Source organism: Mizuhopecten yessoensis, unplaced genomic scaffold (assembly GCF_002113885.1).
Source record: "Mizuhopecten yessoensis strain PY_sf001 unplaced genomic scaffold, ASM211388v2 scaffold897, whole genome shotgun sequence".
NCBI classification, from domain to species: domain Eukaryota; kingdom Metazoa; phylum Mollusca; class Bivalvia; order Pectinida; family Pectinidae; genus Mizuhopecten; species Mizuhopecten yessoensis.
Window position 1 is genome coordinate 455,177 of NW_018403776.1, and position 23,333 is coordinate 478,509.

At 34.7% G+C, this 23,333-nt stretch overlaps 1 protein-coding gene across 8 annotated transcripts in view; it reads right to left on the reverse strand.

The window, feature by feature from the left end:
• Positions 1-23,333, reverse strand: part of LOC110453906 (protein pangolin, isoforms A/H/I/S-like) — a 70,309-nt gene that overhangs the window by 35,067 nt on the left and 11,909 nt on the right. For 7 of the 8 annotated variants that reach the window (XR_002463320.1, XR_002463319.1, XM_021503139.1 and 4 more), the window contains exon 3: positions 8,381-8,472. Coding sequence is in view for 6 of the 8 variants with exons in the window: in XM_021503139.1 (XP_021358814.1) it covers positions 8,381-8,472 (92 nt within the window). In the remaining 2 variants the exon portion in view is untranslated. Of the gene's footprint in view, positions 1-177; positions 689-8,380; positions 8,473-23,333 lie in introns of those variants that run through there. The other variant, XM_021503157.1, reaches the window with a different exon arrangement.

Below are 23,333 nucleotides of genomic sequence, written 5' to 3' on the forward strand. Positions count from 1 at the left end.
ATCTATTGCTAATGTTAATATTCAAATAAATACTGAAAATAGATTTTTCTTAAAAATAAATATAAAAAATGGCATTCGTAATTTTAAAGACAACATTCTGAAGAGAAAGAGCTGTTTCAATCACCAAATTCAAAATGTAGTTTTCCTCAAAACTTGTATTTGATGTAGGAGACTTACCGGGTGACCAACATCATTAAGGGCACATCCCAAGAGACAGGTATCTGGCCAGATACAGACAGGCATCTTTGTACGAATAAGTAGCCAATCCTTGTCCTGAGCAACACTTAAGGGTAGAGGTATGGGTCTATGCAGGGTAGTGGTAGATGATGATGCGGAGGTTGAACAGCAGGGAGAGGAGGAGGGTGAGGAGGATGTGGAGGTGATGGGTAGGGTGGGGCGGTCCCACATCACTCCACATGCTGACCCGGTCCCCAGGGTGCACACAATCCTCTGCAGAATCTCCACAATAACACTGGCTACTAGACACGTTTTAAACAATTCCACTCTGTAGTACTACTGTGTACGTGTGCATCACATGTGGGGCCTTCTCACACCTACACATGTAGCTGTCCGTCTGAGGGTACAGGTACTACTGGAGTAAGCACATGGCAGTGTGGGTACCTACACTGAGGACGGTGTGTGTATGTGTGTGTGCTATGATTGCCAGTCTATACTAAGTAGTTTGAGATTGCTGACCCTGACCCTCACTGACGGCTCAGCCAATATATCATGTCAGTTGCTAGGCTATGACACTTGACAGATTGATAGTAAAACAGCCCTGCTTGTGTTGTTTGTATGGCGGGCTAAAACACAATTGGTCCCGCAGAAAAGGATGAGCAGAAAGTATGAATGGACCCGACCCACTCACACGACCATATACACATAGGGCCTGATATCATCAGTCTTGCACAGCCAAATAAGCTTAGACTTAGGGTAAGCTCACACAATACAAACTTGTCAATCGGTTCAATTGAAGAATATGGTATTTTTATTATCAAAAGACTATTTATAATTTTTTAAATGTATATTGTTACCCTTAATTTAAATACACTTCCTCAAATATCCTTCTTTCAACACTTTAGTAGTTCTTATTAAAGCACGGTGTAACAGGTTTCGCACTAAGAATTAAAAGTTTGTGGGGGAGCTATAGGTAGACACGCATACAAAGATATATATATATATAGTTGTGTGTGTGTGATCTATCTCCATCTTGTACCCACATTATAAGGTCATGTTGACAGCACAGCCCACCTACAACCCCTGCTTGTCCCGCCAGACCAATCAATGACTAATGGGATTAATTCACAGCCATTAATTTACAATTACTTATCCAGTCAGTGTTTACCCAGTTGATCAATCAAAGTTAATCAAAGCCAGGCTCATCTCCGGATAAGGTTCAGCGCATGGACTGTATATATATTAACGTTTGTTTATATACAAATAATGCACAGATATTGACATCTCTTATATCACTGCTTATATCAACGCAACAGGAACCAGGATCTTTCAGACAATACAATCAAGTTCAAAGCATATGCTTTTCGTCAAATATGATAAACCTTATGCAATGCTAAGAAAAAGTTTTCTTTCAATTGTTTTTGTATCACACATATAACTTAAAACAATTCTCCTATGGGAAAAAAATCCAGGTTTAATTTTAATTATCAGTATTTCTATATTAAGAAACTAATATAAAGAAATGTCATTGTTGTTAACACTGTTATGAGCCGAGACCACACAATCAACCAGTAATTATCGTCACATTGATTGAGGGTTACCTTAACAAGTTATGCAAACTATAGTATAGTAAAATTCTACCAGAGAACCAGACAAGGGCTAGAAAGGTCCAGAAATTTCATTAAAATGTCACCCCAAAATATTACTTGATCTTCATTTACGATTTTGGAATGTATTTTTTGACAAATCTAAAATAAATGTCAATCACTGAACAAATTTTCAAACATAACGCTGCTACAAAGAAATGACATGGAGAGAAAAACTACACATACAATGCATTGCAGATAGTTTCAAACAAAAACATAACAAAAACCCCAATATGTGAGCATTTTGACAGAAAAGATGGTCAAATGGTCTTAGAAAACATTGCTTTGTGTAAAATATGCGTCTCATCTGTGAAATGCCAGTGAATCAAATCATGTAAATCTGTGCTAATTAATTTTTGTAAGAGTTGTTTCCTTTGGTTCAATGTGATACATTGCTAAAATTACAATATTTTAGAATATTTGGAAAAGAAAATCTGTTTACCACACCCAGTATTGGAGTATCAATACCTTTATCTATTTCTACAAAGCACACCCAACATTATAAGTTCAGAAATATCAAATAGCACTTAAATAACATCAACCCATTTTGGATGATATCCAGAACATTGACATATTTCTTATTTTGAGACAATGAGAAAATCATTTGACATTCCATATTTGTATGATTTGTTAAATATGGTGAGTTATAAGCAGTTCTGCTGTGAACTGTTCAGATTCTAGTACATTCACACAATCACAGAGGTAATAGGTGATGGTAAGTCAGTGCTAACACATTTGGAACCCAAATATGATGACTTGTTTTCCAATAGGCTGGGACACATGTACAGCTTATAAATCCCAAATCAAAAAGAAAACCACACAAAACTTACAATGAAAGATTGTCTCAAGTTTCTTTACTTCTAATCGAATAATCGCGGCATTGTAAAAAATGTCTATCTGTTTTTCCCTATTTGATGATCTGCCCCTGGGGACTTCTACTATGTAGGTTTAAGTGCCAACTGCACCCATGTGAAGAACATTTGTCTGCCCCAGCTTTTATCCAACAGTTTCTGCTCACTTTTATGGTGTTACAAAGTAGAATAGTTTCAAATACTCATGGACTGGATAGATTTCTTCTTTTCTACAACAAATTTTAATATAGATTATAGCCGCCTCCTAGCTGATAGCCGGATGGGTCAGCATCAATCATGTCAACATACCGACTCATTCTACTGGAGAGTGATCACTTCCCTCAACAGATAACACAAATTGGTGCTTTTGTTGCTTCCATCCCATTATCTCTTTTTCAATAGCAACCTGCACAGTTTGAAGAGATTCAGGAGAAGAAAATGAAAGTTTAGGAGATTCAAACAGCATAAAGATGGCAATCATGTCCCAACTTGTAATAAACCAGACTGGGAGAATTCTAATGCCGCTGGCTTTTGTGGTAGAGAAAAAACTCACAGATCAGGAACTCCATACATTCACTTGTCTTAATTTCAACAGATTAAGATCAATTTGCCTTAATTCACTTTTGCTATTTTTGTTTCATATCTCCTAAAACAAACCAATTTTAATGCAAGTTGTTACTGGGAAGTGCTTATCAATTAGTTGTACAATGTGTTACTTTTGTTTTAGCTCCATATGGTTATTATACAAAACCTACATGGTGTTTTTTTACCTGTTAAGTAAAAGGTGGTACATGTATTACTGTAGCACATGAGGATGTGGGAGTGAGTTCATGTTATTATATGGGAGTGAGCTGACAGTATTCATATTATAGTACATTGGGAAGTGGAGATGGGCTAATGTTACTCATAGTACATTAATTATCGAGTGAGCTTTGTTATTATAGTACATTAGTTATCGGGTGAGCTTTGTAATTATAGTATATTAGTTATCAGGGTGAAGTTTGTTACTATAGTACATTAGTTATCGGGTGAGCTTTGTAATTATAGTACATTAGTTATCAAGTGAGCTTTGTTACTATAGTACATTAGTTATCGAGTGAGCTTTGTAATTACAGTACATTAGTTATCGGAGTGAAGTTAGTTACTATGGTAAATTAGTTATCGGGTGAAGTTTGTTACTATAGTACATCAGTTATTGGGTGAGTTTTGTTACTATAGTATATTAGTTATCAGGGTGAAGTTTGTTACTATAGTACATTAGTTATCGGGTGAGCTTTGTAATTATAGTGCATTAGTTATCGAGTGAGCTTTGTTACTATAGTACATAAATTATCGAGTGAGCTTTGTAATTCTAGTGCATTAGTTATCGAGTAAGCTTTGTAATTTTAGTACATTAGTTATCAAGTGAGCTTTGTTACTATAGTATATTAGTGATCAGGGTGAAGTTTGTTACTATAGTACATCAGTTATTGGGTGAGCTTTGTTATTATAGTATATTAGTTATCGGAGTGAAGTTTGTTACTATAGTACATTAGTTATCAGAGTGAAGTTTGTTACTATGGTAAATTAGTTATCGGGTGAAGTTTGTTACTATAGTACATTAGTTATCGGGGTGAGCTTTGTTACTATAGTACATTATTTATCGGGTGAGCTTTGTTACTATAGTACATAAGTTATCAGGTGAGCTTTGTTCCTATAGTACATTAGTTATCGGGGTAAAGTTTGTTACTATAGTACATAAGTTATCGGGTGAGCTTTGTTACTATAGTACATTAGTTATCGGAGTGAGCTATGTTAAGTACATTAGTTATCGGGTGAGCTTTGTTACTATGGTACATTAGTTATCGGAGTGAGCTTTGTTACTAGTCATTAGGGTGTGGGAGTGAGAGGACACTACAGTACATTAGACTGTAACACTGAGCTTATATTACTATAGTACATTGGTTACAGGAGTAAGCTATGTTATTACTGTAATAAGGATGTGGGAGTGAGCTAGACACTTCACTACATTAGACTGTAACACTGAGCTTATATTACTATAATACATTTGTTACAGGAGTAAGCTATGTTATTACTGTAATAAGGAGGTGGGAGTGAGCTAGACACTTCACTACATTAGACTGTAACACTGAGCTTATATTACTATAATACATTGGTTACAGGAGTAAGCTATGTTATTACTGTAATAAGGAGGTGGGAGTGAGCTGACGCTACAGTACATTAGACTGTAACACTGAGCTTATATTACTATAATACATTTGTTACAGGAGTGAGCTATGTTATTACTGTAATAAGGAGGTGGGAGTGAGCTGACGCTACAGTACATTAGACTGTAACACTGAGCTTATATTTTATTATAGTAGCACATATATTATTATATTAGTTATATAGGAATGAACTCAATTTACTGCAGTAAAATGGGGAAGGAATGACACTTATGGTGTAAAGTGTCATTGTCATGTTGAATCACTTTGAATAGGTAGAATGTCAATATACCTATATTTGTACAGTAGGATTTCAGCTCTTGTTTTGTTCTGACATCATGTATTAATAAGCATGAATTATTACCACTTTTGTGGCATTCCTTTTGTTAAGTTACGGTACTGAAGGTTGAGTAAGGATCTCACAACGAGAAATGTACAGGCCGAGATCTAGAGTTGTAGAGAGATTGGAGTGGCTTACATGCTAAACTTGTACCATTGTAACAGCAATACAGAATTGCTCACTGGCTATAGACAACACACATGGTTATTGTCAGCAAAAATGTCAAGAAGTACAGGTGCTTATCCCACACCTTCTGTGTAAGGTACAAGTCGGGCCTCAAAGGGGCAGGCTCGGGAATGACTCACCTTTCCACCAACAATCACCTCTTCAAATCATAGCATTCACTGTAACTATTTGGATAACCATAAAAAGTGTCATCTCCCTAAGTGGTATTCTGTCTTGGAAAGCAATGATCCATGTATCCAAGATACAAGCAATACGTTTATCACCGAACTGTTGTATTGCTAGAGGCATCAATTAAGTGATGAACCCAGCAACATGATCATACTATAAACAAGCATTATTGGAAGGTTTGTGAGGTACAACCTTTGGATATCAATGCTCTTACCTTTTTTCTACCAGATTGTTCCCCCCCCCCCCCCCCCCCCCCCCTAATTACATTTTACATTAAAAATTCACCAAACAAAAGTGTACACCTTTGAACAGTAAAGAAATTAAAAGTGTACAGTCACAACCATTAAACAAGACAGCGTTTACATTATCGCAGCCATCAAACAAGACGGCGTTTTCAGCGTTACAACCATCAAACAAGCCAGCGTTTACAGCGTCGCAATCATCAAACAAGACAGCGTTGCAACCATCAAACAAGACGGCTTTTACAGCGTTACAACCATAAAACAAGACGGGGTTTACAGCGTCGCAACCACCAAACAAGCCGGCGTTTACAGCGACGCAACCATCAAACAAGACGGCGCTTAAAGCGTTACAACCATTGAACAAGACGGCATTTACAGCGTCTCAACCATCAAACAAGACGGCGTTTACAGCGTCGCAACCATCAAACAAGACGGCATTTACAGCGTCGCAACCATCAAACAAGACGGCGTTTACAGCGTTACAACCATCAAACAAGACGGCGTTTACAGCGTCGCAACCATCAAACAAGACGGCATTTACAGCGTCGCAACCATCAAACAAGACGGCGTTTAAAGCGTTACAACCATTGAACCAACTCCCGTAGGGTGGAGGACTTTTTATGAAATCTAAACAGTAGCAACCACAGATCCTGATGTATTCATGGGAGGTCAGACTTGAGCTTAATGACCAACACTTCAACAGAACAAGCAACAATGGCTTTAGCAATGAAGTTGGACCCTCCTTTTACACAGTTCCTGGTCAATATAAAGGATATGAATTAGTTTAACTAGTCCATGACAACTTTTATGCTGTTACCATATTAGCATCGAGCAGGCTCAAAATTTGAATAAACAAAAGCACAGTAATCACATTTAACAAGATTCGATGACAGTTTTAGTGAATTATTATGGAGATGAACCTCCTTCATGACAATGGCTATAAGGAGGAAATAACCCTCTGTTTATCACAATCGTCTTATCTCTAAATCACACTTCTTTATTTCCACACCACCAAGAAAATTGGGAGAAATATGACCTTTCTTTAATTGCCTTCCAATTGTATTTTCGAAGAACCAATCCACACGCTCTCCTTGCATATTGTATGATGATCATTACTTAGGTTAGATAATGTTCCTGTCATACCTGTAAAATAGTTTTTGTTGTGAAAATATCTACACCAGGTATACAGCTGTTTTTTGTGTGTGATGGGAGCTTTGTGGCTACTGTCAGAGACAACTTGCTGGCTATGTCAGGCTGTACAGCCCCCCTTCTACATTATGTATTTTGTATGAATGATTTTTACATTTGTCACATTAACATCACCTACCTTACATTAGGATGCAAATTAACATCCTAAATAACATACTTGCATAATAGCCAGATAATGACACTCGCAATCCCCACTCTTCAACAACAATAGCTAACAATGGTGGGAGTCAGATGATAGCCTGCAGTTTTATCTCAGGTACAGAGAGGGGGACAAGTCTTTTACCATAGTTTGTTGGGGTCTACACGGTGGTCATATATGCAGTGATTTTGTTACCTAATTTTTACAACAGCCTGTTCCATTATGAATTGGGAAAATATAGTATTATTTTTATTGAAATTGGGAATATGTTTAACAGTTTTTGGTCATTTTGGGGAAATTAGACACTTTTTACCTAGGGGAAACAGCCTGTATTCGGCAGGAAAACTGAGCAAATAAAATCACTGATATGCATATGGGTATCAAAAGGGGGGTAACTCTTGTGTTTCACAGTATATGGAGGGTCTACAGCTGGGTGGTGGTGTAGTGTGGGGAAGGAAAAGGGGGGAAATTTTGTCTCTTGTAGGTTTTTTGTGAGGATTATCAGAGTGGTATTGTAAAGTAATGGAAAGGGGACAAATCATTATCATTATATTGTTAACAGATCACTGAATTCATTCTGCTTTTGGAAAATGATTAACAAAACATTGAATAGCAAACTAAAATGTTATGGAGAAGAATAATATGCTCCTTTTATCCATTAAACAGGATAATTTTATACATAATATATAAGGCGTATCAGTCCCCTAAATCACTAGCTGGATAGTGTGATAACCAGATTAGTGCTAGCTTGATTAACTAGGCTGACATCTCTATACATGTTATGGATGTTATATTTGATATTTCAAGATGATAGCGGTTTGATTGCCCAATAACATAGATAATACTTAGATTTGAATATTTCAAAAAATGTATGGAATAAAATGCACAATGATTTTCTTATTTAAAAATCTTCTTATCCAATAAGGTTTCATTGAAGTTCACTAAATGCATGCATGAAAAAGACTTCCTTTAAGTTCACATATCCTCAGCAAAAATGGTTCAAAAATCAGTTGAGAACAATGTTCACACATCAGCTTTGAAACCGTTCACATACCAACAGCGAGGAGGTTTACATATTAGTAAACAAGGTTCATAACACCAGTAGCCATGCTTCAATTCTAGACTTACTTGTATGGTACACCATCACAGGAGACAAAACCTACAGGAGTTGTGTCCCTTTGATCACTTGCCTTGTGCAGTAGTGTTAGTGTTACTTACCAAATTGTTTGTGCCGTTGGGGTATGGTTGGTAAGGTACTGAGTATCCAAATCCACCTGCATTTCTATCTTGTCCCTGGTTCCCACCTTTACCTGATAAATATAGAAAAATTCACACATAAGCTACAACATTCAACATATCACGTTTTGCTCGTATATGATTTTGATTTTGATTTGATTTTTTAATTAATTATATCTTGGAACTAGGATTATTTTTCTTATATAACAGAAAAGTCAATACAATTTCTTATATCAATCAAACCAATTGAAACAACTAACATTCCTTTACATTTTGATATTGTTTACCATAGTATCAAATTGTCGAATAGTTTAACAAAAGTACAGAAATGGTGGAGTGCATTACACTCTACAAAACTAACAGAAGGTATTTGTACAGCTTATTAAAGTGTGACTAAACAATGCTAATTAACACAACAAGTTGTGTGTGTGGACACAGTGTTTGGCTGTACAGCTGGGGCGCCCCAGTCTGTGTGCCCCACGGTGTATCAGTGTCACTTGATTGCTTGATCCAGTCACATGTACACGAAATGTTCAAATAATGACAGGGTCTGATTACCTGATATTTCAATCACACCATTATCAAGTTTTACAACTACAAATTCAACAACTTGTACACACATTTTATCACAACAGAGGGGAGAAGGCTTTCCTTATAAGCTGTCATGGCCCAGGTAAAACACAGGTAAAACACCGGTAGATACAGCAGCCCCAGCACTAACCTGTCAGCCCAGAGAGGTGCATCATTAACACCTGCACACCCACACAGGTGAACACCTCATCCAACGAAAAAACTCATCCCTCAGGGCTGATATCAACCAACTCCAACTCCACCAAATTTCATCCAACTCCGCCAAATATCAACCAACTCAAACTCCGCCAAATATCAACCAACTCCATATCCATCAATCTCAACAAACTGAATCCTAACACCATCAATTTCCATTGTCTTCAACGGAACCAACACCACACCCAAACCCAAACAATCTTTTTATCACAATCTTTTACCAACTCCACCAATTTTACCCACTGTGGATCTAAACATCACTGAATCTCAATGAAATTTTGTTTATCAAATATTACAATTTTATGCTATACAAAATCCTTTAGTATTATACAAATGTCTATAATATTTCCAAGGCCTTATGGTATATATTCCTAAAAGAAATTAATAAATAAAATTTCTAAAACACTACATCAAATCTGATCAACAGTGAACTGTACAAACACACATACAGTTAGTATATATTACACCTATGTAATGTTATTATATTGATACTTTTCAGCCGATATGATACAGAACCTTGTCACATATCTACGAGTGAAATGGTGTATCACATAGTTCAACCAGATTTCCTTTTGACTGAAACTCTTTGGTTAATATCCACCAATATAATCATTCAATTGAAACAAGAATGATTTCGGATACTTTTGCCTCCATTTGATGCTCTAACATTACAACATTACAGCATGACTTCCTACACAGAATGTATTTTCATCCATATTCTATTTGTCTGGGTTTTGTGGAAGCAAAATGAGATTGTTATTTTCATATGAATTTGTAGATCAATTTATAGTCATGGAAATGTATCTCCTTCATTCATCACACTAATCTAGAAAAGTAGAAATTGTTTGTTCCCCATTTTTTATACAGTCAAGTTCCTGTAGCTCGATAGCACAGTGCTAGTCCATACCGGTACTGGTCAACAAGGTGCCACTATAAACAGTGTCTAGATGTAAATATATTCTGGTGTACTACATATTTCCTATATGTCACTCTCATACATCCGTTTCATAAAATAAGAATTAAAGACTGTAGATAATTACATACAAAATAGTTCTCAAACATCTGTTTCATAAAATAGGGAAAGATTCAAAATAGTTCACAAACATCTGTTTCATAAAACAGTAAGAAAAGACTATATATGCTAATAATAAAACCGTCTAAAGTTGGACGCTAAATTTAGACAGCACTAATTAATATTTTTACAGCAATTATCTATGTTGTCATGCTTCTTATTTCATAAATCTCAATTAATTGATCGCATGTTATATCGGTCACAACAGTTCATATTTAATATCCTAAAAAGTTTTTTATGTGTTCCAAATATCAGTCACAACAGATCATACTAAATTATCTAAAAAATATACGTTTAAGTGTTCCAAATATCACAAAATACTAAATTTCTCATGAAGCTATGAGAATGATATATAAATTCTGGACAAAGGTCTTTGAAGCTTAACATATGCTCATTATAATTTTATTTTATTTCATATATATACATGCATATAAAAAAAAAACAATTTTCTGACCCACATTGTATTAATTATGGTGTATATATACACATCCAGCAATGATAATAAAGTTGTCCTTTCCATTAAATCTTCTTTATTACATCAATACTGAAGCATCCAATTGACTTTTTTAATGCATGCTGGAAATTCATCAAAGTCAATTTACTATGATTTTGAATTGCTTAAAAAGGGGGAAATGTTGAGCGTTGCCATAGTTACATCCCTCCCTTTCCCAAAGGTCGTTTGAACTGTGGAGATGAAAGGCCCTTTACAGAGGACAAACATGCAGAGGGCTTGTTTCAAACTGTGCTAGCTCAAAAATATAGCTCGCCTATCAGCCACACAAAACTGGCCTAAAATTGTACACAGCTTATTATGTAAACAGACCTGATGGCCCTGATGAATTGCCAGTTACTCCCTTCCACAAACTCGACTATTGTGAATATTTTTTCATTAAATCAAGAAAACCTGTATTGGAAGTTGCATAGTTGAATTTACATGCACATATCATGCCTTGTTAAAGACGAGTTGTGGTGGCTTTGATGTGAGGGTTTGATCTACAGCACAATCTATAAGGAACAGCAGCTCCATTGACGCTATACAGCTAATTACCCTGTGATGATTGTTAAAAATCATACAGTAATGTGGCGATCGATAGGTCAGTTAATATAGAGCTGGTACTGTGTAATGATTTTCCATGGCTAACCAGGGCTATTGATCCTACTGCCCACAACTTGTCAGAGATACAGCACTGCTGTCCTGCAAGAGATGATGCACCTTTTTACAAGCATTAAATCTGGCCCCAGTCATACGCCACACCAAACGGATAACCTTTCCTAATGGAGCCGACATATCTAGGTAATCTTTAGTACTGTATCACTTCCTAAGGAGTCACCAACTCCAGGTAATCTTTATCTTTACCTGATATCATTTCCCAAGGAGCCAACACATCTTGGTAATCTTTAGTACTGTATAATTTCCTAAGGAGTCACCAACTCCAGGTAATCTTTACTTTTACCTGATATCACTTCCTAAGGAGCTAACACATCTAGGTAATCTTTACTACCGTATAATTTCCGAAGGAGTCACCAACTCCAGGTAATCTTTACCACAGTATCACTTCCTTATTAACAGCCAACACATCTTGATAATTTTTACTACCATATATTTCCTAAGGAGCCAACAACTCCAGGTAATCTTTACCTTCACCCGATATCATTTTCTAAGGAGCTAACACATCTAGGTAATCTTTATCTTTACCCGATATCATTTCCTAAGGAGCTTACACATCTAGGTAATCTTTACCTTTACCTGATATCATTTCCTAAGGAGCCAACACATCTTGGTAATCTTTAGTACTGTATAATTTCCTTAGGAGTCAACAACTCCAGGTAATCTTTACCTTTACCTGATATCATTTCCTAAGGAGCTTACACATCTAGGTAATCTTTATCTTTACCCGATATCATTTCCTAAGGAGCCAATACATCTTGGTAATCTTTAGTACCGTATAGTACCGTATAATTTCCTAAGGAGTCAACAACTCCAGGTAATCTTTACCTTTACCTGATATCATTTCCTAAGGAGCTTACACATCTAGGTAATCTTTATCTTTACCTGATATCATTTCCTAAGGAGCCAACACATCTTGGTAATCTTTAGTACTGTATAATTTCCTAAGGAGTCAACAACTCCAGGTAATCTTTACCTTTATCTGATATCATTTCCTAAAGGCCGACACATCTAGGTAATCTTTAGTTCCATATAATTTCCTCAGGAGCCACCAACTCCAGGTAATCTTTATCTCTTATCACTTCCTAAGGAGCTAAGAACTCCAGGTAATCTTTATCTCTTATCACTTCCTAAGGAGCTAAGAACTCCAGGTAATTTTTACCACCGTATCACCTCCAGTATATTGTAGCGATTATCCTTGTATTCTGTTCCTCAAGTGTATGCATACTAATTACCCTTTAAAATCTAGCTGATATCTCACCTATTTCCCTAATTAAAATTCATGTGATATTAGAGGAGGGCTACCAATGATGAATTAAAATATCTACAACAAAATGTGTAATGTACAAATGTACATGGTATATATATAATCAACTAGATGCAAATGTCAATTTACCCTGAAAGCAACAACTTGCGTAAAATATTAACTTAATCTTAATTTTTCTTTTTCATCTGTTATTGTATAAGCTATTTTTTGGGTTGAAATATCAAACAGCACCAAAGTGAACTGTATTAAACTACATTACAGAATAATACTGAAACATTTGAAAAAAATTGCACATCACTGAATCACCTTTTAAATTTTGAGTGTTACTGAAATTTTTAAAATGTTTTATTTCATTTATTTCCTTGAAGTTTGCATTTCATGTTATTTTTCATAAACATTATTTACTTATCCAGTTTTTTGAAATTTCAACAAATAAATATAACTATATATATATATTTGGTGTTCTCTACAATGTATCGTTGTAATTAGTGTTCATTTTAATATATTTTAATATAAGTGTTCCCTATGCTGTATCAGAAATATTCCCTGTAGTAGAAGAGTTCCCTATGCTGTATCAGAAATGTTCCCTGTAGTAGAAGAGTTCCCTATGCTGTATCAGAAATGTTCCCTGTAGTAGAAGAGTTCCCTATAATGTATCAGAAATGTTCCCTGTAGTGTATCACAAATGTAATGTATGCTATATTGAATGTTAAAAAGCTAATATTTAGCTCAGGCTGCCTAAAATATTTATGAAGTGTGAGAAACAATTTTCTAAATTTCATGCATTTTTTTTATAAGGAATAACATTCTGTCTTTTACCATTAAAAAACAAGGATCTTAAAAAAATCTAAATAATGAATCAATTACAAATTTGAAGAATTCTCTTCATCTATAAATTAGTAATCAAGACCTCATTTGTTTTCGTTTGATATTTAGATACCGTTAATAAATACTTTTATCAAGTTTAAGAACTGCCTGACATGTGCTGTCATTAAGGTTAGTCCAAGATAGGATGAAAAGCTGTGCTGGCCTTCACCTAATCTAGCCATTATCTATGACATAACTGTTCTTTTCATGTCTTTTGTTATGGAGAACAATAAGCAATTAGGAGCCTGGATCAATACACACCAGGTAAATGGGTTGTCATGGCTAGTCAATTTCCCCCTTGTCCACCCCGTCACCTCCTCCTTTGCTGATTTTATACCAGCCTCATCAGCATGCCAACCTAACAATTCACTATCTACAGCATCTCTATGGAGACAATTATCAACCATGAACCTTACAAATTCATCATCCAGTAATTTATTAGAGGTTCTGCCAAAGGGTGGAGGACTTTTTATAACTTCTTATGAAGGACCTTGAACCTTCATACCCACCTTACAAATTCATCATCCAGTAATTTATTAGAGGTTCTGCCAAAGGGTGGAGGACTTTTTATAACTTCTTATGAAGGGCCAGAATCTTTTTTAAGTAGATTTATATCAACTCATCTAGATTCTTGTTTTTCATCTTTATACTTCCATTTATATTTTTTTAATTAAAAGGACAGCTATACATACACTGTACACAACACACAGATGAAAGGTTTCTATCTCATAAATTATCAGATTGAATAATTTCATTTTTTAAAGAATCAAATTTAATAATTTTTTATAATAACCAAAACATGTACATCATAAATATTATTTATCAAATAAGTTTTCCAGAATCTAAAAAAAAAGATTGTACCTCATGTTTTTAAAAAATTAAAAACAAAATATTTCTCTTTCTTTCTATTTTGTTGCATCATGTTACATAAGACAACATTTATCATGAAATATATATTCCACAAATCAACCAAAGGACTGAACACAAATACAGGAGGATATTTCACATAGGTTCCTGTCATTAAACATAACTAGAACATCACAAGTTGAAGCTTAGCTTTGAATATAACAATATTTTAACATATGCATTCTTATGAATAATTACAAGTCATTGATATAACACAAGAATATCTAAAATAATTTTAGCCAAAGTTGTTAAACAAATTCACAATGATTGTACTAGACTTACCTATAATTTTAAACATACAAAAAGAAGATTTAATTCATTTTACACATACAATGTTCTTACGAATTTCCAATTTTACAACAGATTTGTGTACAATTTTTATAACTATATTACTGCCAGTAAAAATTGTATAAAGGTTGAAATGTATCACAATATGAGAACACATTCATCTCCTTATCAGATTGGAAAAAAAATATTGAAATAAAAGCTCACAAATAACAGTTTTGAAAAAATTATTCTGAATAATACATGTATTTCTAAAATTGATAAAACATTAAGAAACCTTATCATAAAGTTCCCAAAATAAGCCCCCACCAACTTATGTTAGACTGAATTTTCAAAAGTGCCATTTTTACCATTGGCCACTTGCTCTTTTATCATACATTTAATCCACAAAAGATAAACTGGAGTATACGACATTACAAATGTACTGGCTCTTGTGGATGGCTTAAAAAACTCTTTGTTTCCTTTGTGAACAGAATAATCAAATTCACTGTGGCGGCTTGCATCTTCTGCAAAGCTGACCTCTCTTTCACTACAGAGATATTGCTCCAACACATACAAGGAGCCAAAATCCAGCTAATTATATAAGATTATTATTAGACTCAAGAGAACCACCAGAGTAGGTTGATGGAAAAATCTTAATTATAGAAAATTGTATTAGGTAAGGACAAATTTACACATTAAACATTTATTAAAATATGTAGACATCAAAAGGAACTTAATATAAAACCTAATTAATTATGACAAATCAGCACCCATAACCTCCTCCATTTATATTGTAGTTGTGTCATAGTAACACCATCCAATCATGTGGTTTTTTTTATCAAACTAACCTACTGAGGCTTTTCCTAGTTGATACTACACATGCACAACATCAAAAACAAGGGGGCGACAGTCTGCCCTTAGCAGCTTCACTAAAAATCAATCGGCACCCAGCACCTGACATTGGTGAACTTCATGGAAGATCTGGTGACAAAGTGCCTCCAAAACACATGACTGTCAGTTGGGAAGTGACCATAAAGTGAAAACTCATTTGAGTAGAAACAAAGAGAAGAAAACATGGCCCAGCCATAAACGTTTTCCTCGTCTGTCACAACACATGTAGCACACGACTCAATACTGTGACATACTGCTTAAAAACCTTATATATAAGCTATCACCATTTCACTGCTATTAATTTTTAAATCCATCCAAGTAAGACTATTGCTTTGTACAGATGAGTGATTTTTCTAAAGTCAATGATTCGAAAACTTTAAAACTTTTCATCTTTTGACACTCTACTTGAGTGATTACATATTAAGATTGAAAAACTGGGATATATTAGTGAGTAGAGCACAAGCTGATCTTACCTTGCCATCAGAAAGAGTTATAACAAGATTTGAGTGGAGACATCAAAGGCTGCTCAGACTCCTATCCTAATTACTACAATAAAAGTCGGCTGTCCTCCAGCAGTCCTGCTCCACCTCACCAGCACAAATTCAGTCTAAGATGACAAAATCCTCCCATGTTTCATATCAATGGTAAAATTTAAACTGCACATCTGAACCATCGCCACTTGAGTTGCCAACTTTTTCAGATGTTGCCCCATTTGAAGCTACTGACTCAAACATCAAAGGAAAGATGAAAGACGACCACAATGTAGAAAAGGGGCGCACAATCTCCCTCCATTGCAACTGCTGTTGCTGCCTCTCCAGCTTCCCCAGCCAGCCCACAGACTGGGCCCTTTCATTGCCCACATCACAAACTTTTACATTATTCTTCAAAAAATAAAATTGATTGCTTAAATATTTTTCCACCTGAAAATTGACTTAGGAAATATTTAGATGGGCTGTGTGATTGCATAACATTTGTTGTGTGTTGTGAACTGTTTGCACAAGCCTGGCTGTATCAAGTCGACAGAGATTCCAACAACTAGCGTGGTGTGTCAGTCTCTCACAACACATATTAATCTTTCATGATGATGAAATTAAAATGTAAGCCACCTTTGAGTTGAAAGAGTGGAATTTAATCACAACTCTTTAGAATCAATCTCATCAATTATGAAGGCTGCAGCTCAAATAAATAATTCAGCGTGACCTTTCAGAAGTACAAATGTTATTATGTCTACCATTGACTCCCCATGTTAGTAAGCACTAATGTCCCAATGGTTGCTAATAGCTATCACTGCCGCTCTATCTTGCAAATCTTTTGGAGAATCAGCTTGCTTTGGCTTCCCTTTCCATATTTGGAAGGTATCAGCAGAGACAATAATGTTGAGTACTTAATTAAATATTGCTTAACATTTTCGATTGTTACATTTTTGAAGGATAATAGGAAGTGACTGTTTGAAATGTTGAGTAAAAGATGATTTTCAAAAATTGTATGGACTTTTACAAAGCTGTTGATTTTTATATACAATGCTTGGTAAGGTATTGTCATTGCGGTAGGCTGCTACTGGTGTAATGCTACACATACCCTAGATCTGGTACCAGGTCTATTGTGTGGTTTAGCACCAAGAGACCTCACACACCCAGTCAGACATACTTCTTCAGTTGTTAGCAGATCTACAACAATCAATAGCTGCACACCCAATGTCCTACCTTCCGTAGTTTATTAGCATAACCGTTCAAACAAACAACCCATAACCTCAATGTCTTAGTAGTTAATTAACATAGTCATCCGTACAAAACCTATAACCCAACTGTCCACACAAACGACTAGTAACCTCAATGTCTTAGGAGTTAATTAACATAGTCATCCGTACAAAACCTATAACCCCACTGTCCACACAAACGACTAGTAACCTCAATGTCCAAATAATTAACATAATTGTCCACATAAATCTAGTGTATTTATAACCATCCACACAAATGGCCTTATTCAACCTCCAGAAAAACAACCAGAAACTCTCAATAATAATATTCTACATACTAGTTCAATATAACCATCATAAATTACTTAACGCCTTATGACAGAGACTAGTTCTTGGTGACGATCATTACGCTGAAATATTCTACAATACTAGTTAACTAATTACACCCAATGTAAGTATATTGATTGTCTTAAGTTCTTTTTTAACTTCCGGTACATTTAACAAATTATCTACTTCCCTAATTTATGGGTAGTGTTTATGACAGTAAACTGAAAAAAATGTCAGTCAGTTTCATTACTTCATAAACACCAACCATATAAAGATCAAACAATAAAAGAGGTTTTATACTTTTGGTAAAATAATTAAATAGCTTGACTGGTGAAGTTCTTTCTAGTTTTAACAGTGTTGAAATATTTAAAGACTTAGTTCACTTTTGAATTATTTAATGTACTTCACAATGATGTCAAAAGTTACTGAGATTTCAATATTATTCTATTATTCTATTATTCTATTATATATAAAATACTTCAACATTTTTGAAATTGATTATAAGCAGTTTTTTAATGTATATATAATATGGGTAATCTGGTATACTTGGATGAAGTACTTTAAATTTTCAATGACCGGCCCAACTTTTACTTGTATGTTTTCCTGTTAAAAGTACATGTATGTGTAATTTGCACTAAATTGAACTTAACTGGAGTCAAGAATTGTCCAGCATTAACTCCAAAATACCAGTCAATTTTAAAAACAAACATTAAAATGACAAAATACATATGTCTATCATTCAAAAATCACATTTCAGACTCTCAGCGAACTTAAATACTGTAAACTTCTAAAATATTTTCTAAATGTGTCCCCCCCCCCCCCTTCCCCCCCCCTGGGGCCCACACAACATTAAATTGAATTTGCCATTGTGATATGATGTAGACACTTCTAGGATTGCTGATGCTGTTCGACTAGCACTCGTCTTCAGTGTTATTGCCTACACTTGACCCCAAGCTTGCTGCTAATCACAACCTGTAATGAGCTACAAGCTGCAAGGAAAGTAAAGCTATACTACCATGACCCTGACTACACAACTTCTAAAACATCAATTTGTTAACAACTCTTCAGGCTGTTTGAGAATAAAACTAATACTTAACTTTCCTACATTTGCCTTTTAGATTTGTCTCAGTAAAACTGTTGTATAGAATTAACCTTTGATCTGTGGACCAAGATAGACCTTCGGCCCTGGGGAACCTGACCACTAATTGTACAGGATAAGGGAGTACAACCCGTAAGTGAATAGGTAAATATTCGGCAACACTCCATTTACATTTGTTCAACTTGGAAAAATATTTTTGATTTCCTTATATACTCTATGATCATTTATTTTTACAGTCAATCTTCTATATGTTTAAAAACACTGACCATATTTTGTTTAACTTCATAATATTCTATGGCCAAATGAACTTTCATGAATATCATACATTGTAAATTCCAGCTAGGTGTACATCAATAGAATTGTATCAAAATGAAACGGAGTAGATTTTCCTTCATACAGAATCGAGATATCTTGTTAAAATTTCAAACTTTTCATTATTTACCCTGAAAATATAGGCTGGGTTCGAAGAATGTCTTTTCCCCCCAAAATTTAAATATGGGTTCGTACCTGGTACTCTAAACATAAAATTGTAGTTCCTTGATTTTACTTGAGAAAATCTGCAGAAATACATGAAATTTAGATGATTTTGATCATATCAACAATTAAAATAGAATTAGTATTAACTCAAACTTTTCTGTTATCTCTTTGATTTCTAATTGTATTTTTTTTTTAAATATTCAATAGACATGAAGTTTGAACTGATACGTCTTACATTTTATCAATGAGCGGTGTTTCTATAGCCCATGTCACCTCTGGGAAGTCCACAGTAGTAGAAGGATAGTCCTACCTACCAGTCAGAACAACAAAGTCACCACTTAGTCCCAGAGTTCACACAGTACCTTTGTAACTGCCCACACTTCAATCATATCTAAATCCTAACTGTCTTTTATATCTTTTTTCTGCTCATTTACTGTTTAACTTTTAACTTGAACTTCAATACAAATGAAGTGTAACAGCCATATTGATAATAAGAATTCATAAAGATTATTATTTTAAATGGTTATAATTTTGTTTCCTTCTCCATTACCATCAATTATACTCGCTCATGTGTGGACTGGGCAACTAATTCAAACATTTAACACTGAAGTAAAGCAACAAAACAGATCAAAAACACGTAGACCTGTAAGGAGGATCAGATTGACAAAATTACGACAACTTCCTCAGATACTTGTACCTGTTTAGAAACTCATTACTGGCACATGTAAAAAGTTCTGCACATTATGGGTGCCCAGTTAAGGGTTTAATTTACCCAAATGCACACCCAACTTTCCTTGAAAACGAACTTCAAAGGAAATCAAGCAACAGGTAGAGTTAGTCAGTGTTGGTCCTGTATCTGTGAGTATAATATCTCCTTACACAAAATGCATGGCAGTGTATTTGTTCACTCACCCACATCAAAGACCAGGAGTATCGGGTGAAGGTATAACCCTTTGTCTATTGTCAGCACCTAAGCAGGCAGGTAAACTTTGCCCCAGCGCCTCAGCCACTCTCTGGAGGCCTGTACCTGTGGCGGACAGGGCTCAGGTAAAATCCTACCTGGCCAATCTAAATACTCAACAATCTATATCATCAGCATTTATCACACTCTATTGCTACAGTGAATGACTCACTCCCACAGAAATTACACTTAGGAACAAATCTTTTCACTTTAACCCCCACTTTATATTTTAGATCCCTTGTGTACATTTAAAACAGATACTTGTGTAAGAAAGATCAAGATGATAGTATTGGTAAGCTGATTACAAACTTTCATCCGCGAAATCCTTCAGTAAGTAAGCGCGGAATCTTTCGGTAAGTGAACACAAATCTATATCACTCAATCATAAATCTACTACATTGGCAAGTTCACCTAGGGATTCCTAGATATTTATTGTCAATAGGAAAAGCATCTAACATCCATAAATCTTGATAGTACAAACACCTCAATCTATTAAGGGAAGACTTAACAAGTGTCAAATTGGACTTTGAAATAACCGCTCCTTACTGTTTCCTGTCTTTTTAATTTCTCTTTCCCTGCCTCAGAGCCTAAGTGTTCATTCAGGACCTGCTCCTTACAGTTAGATGCTATCAAATAGTGTACATTCTCCGTTCACAATACTTGGTAATATACTGACAATACATATTTCAGCGTTTTCTGTGTTATCATTGGCATAACACACTTTAAAGTTATAGCAGTTAATACAATAGAGCTGATATAATGCCTCCCACATGCCTTATACACACATTTTTGACAAAATAAATCAGTTGGTCCTACACATATTTCATCTTTCAGTGATTTTTAAATTGATATAAGTAATTCCGTCATCAAGTTTGCCAGGTGATTTAAGACATTAATTACGGTGGTAAAGCTGAATCAACAACAGGATGTAGGCTAGTCTATACAGATTTCACAGGCATTTTTTCATAAGTGTTGGTTATTATAAATATTTGTTGAAGGGGATAGGGGGAAGCCTGATTGCCATACACATACATTACTAATACATATACGTCATCTGGCCACCACCTAATGTCAGTACACCAGTTCCCGACCACAAAAGATATTGTCTTATGACTCTTAGTGATGATAAACATTAGTAATAAATACAAATGTCCCTCGTGTCAAGACAATACATTAAACATATAATTTTTAATACACTAGTTATGTGTGATCCAAATTAAATTACTAAAAGACATTATACAGCTGTACTAATAAAATGTGTGATCTAAATTAATTTATTAAAAGATTTTCATACAATTTATGTGTAATCTAAATTAATTTACTAAAAGATTTTTGTACCATATAAATTCTCAAATTGACTTTGTTACTGATCTTAATCTAATAAACTTTTACTCACAAGACATATCCGATACTTTGATAAAAACATTGAAGTAAATTTCTGAAACAAAAGTTCATTATATCACACTTAATTTGATTTCTTGGTTTTTGAGATTGCAATTAATGAAGCAACAGCTCTTTCTGTTTTTACCTTAAACAAACTATAATACTGAGTTATCCTGGAGAAAACACAAACTAATCCAATGATAGAATTATAAACAAACTAACTTCGGAATAAAACTTTAATCAAATATAAATCCTGTGATCTACTACTACGGTTACATCTGTAAATAAAAGTGTACAATATCAACAATAATCTTTGACAAAAATTATCCCTGGTCAACAATTTTTGAGTTATCATGAACAGAATAATTATTTCTTATAATTACAATTTATTCATATGCATATATATATGTATTTCTTAGTTTCTTTGATTTTTTCCCCCTCTGTATAACAGATTGCATATAGGATAAAACTATATAAAATTGTCAATATCATTTCATTTACAATCTCAGAAATCAAGAAACCAAGATAAGTAGAATATAATATATATACTACAAGGCCTATGTATCATTTTCAAAAACAGTCCAGAGCGTTGTTGATCATAAGTTGCACACAAGTATGAAATCAGTGCCATAATTGATGTGGGTCGGCACCTGTTTGGTAAGAATCGTACAATCCTCTACAACATGTGTTGACAATATTAAAGCTTAACCCAACCGACTCTCACCATAACATCCAAATTAATTCTCTGTGCTATACTTTCCACTAATGTACTCGGCCCTCATTAATGTACACAAATAACAAATTACACCCTACCAGTGGGAATTCGGGCCAGCAATCCTCACAACAATTCTAGAAAGAAATTAATATTGCCTTCTTAACTTTTAGATGTTTCAGAAAGGAAAGCTCGGATTAATTTGAGACAAGTATTCGCCACAAATGTGTTACACAACACACCATTAGACCATACCAGGGATGCAAGGCTCCAGCCCTGCTTCTGTGACCTTCATCCCTGTCCACTGTAATTATAACCAATTCCAGGTGTAGTTTTAGGTACCATCAACTCAACTAATTTTTGAATATTGCCTAAAGCTAGTCATATGTCTCAATGAGAGAGTAAATAAGTAGTTTTTAAGTATTTGTAATGGTAATTTATTTTGCATGTTACGAGGGGATTCTTCCAGTAATTTTACTGTTTGAAGCTATACATTTTGTTAATTATATAGAATACTGAACGGCATTAGCCTGCGTGTAATTCTGAAATCAATTTAATAATTAAGACAATATGTTGTAACCACCCTATACCTGTAATTTTAAGTCATATTTCATAATATCCTATATATTAATCACAAAACAATCATGACACACACCCTTCAGATCAATATGTGTAAAACCTTAACAGTTCATTAATTTTGTGTGTAACATAGTAACATTTATATAAGATGGTGGACAATTTTTTTGTGGACTTACAAGGCCTAAAAATCACAATCTTCAGCTACAAATCACTCAGCCAATATATTAGATATATCATTTAGCGTGTTTTAGTTCCAAATCAGTACCAAATTTACAGGTTTTTACGGAAGTCAACTTTAACTTGAACATACTATTTCTAGGAAGTAACCCAATAACCCAAAAGAAGATAATCCTATATAGTTTACAGCTGACTGACCAAGTGATAATGAAGGAGACTGTCCGGTACAACTAACCTCAATCCTTTATGTGCTTTTTCGACCCTGAGGGTTAGACACAATACAAATAAGCAGGTCGGGGG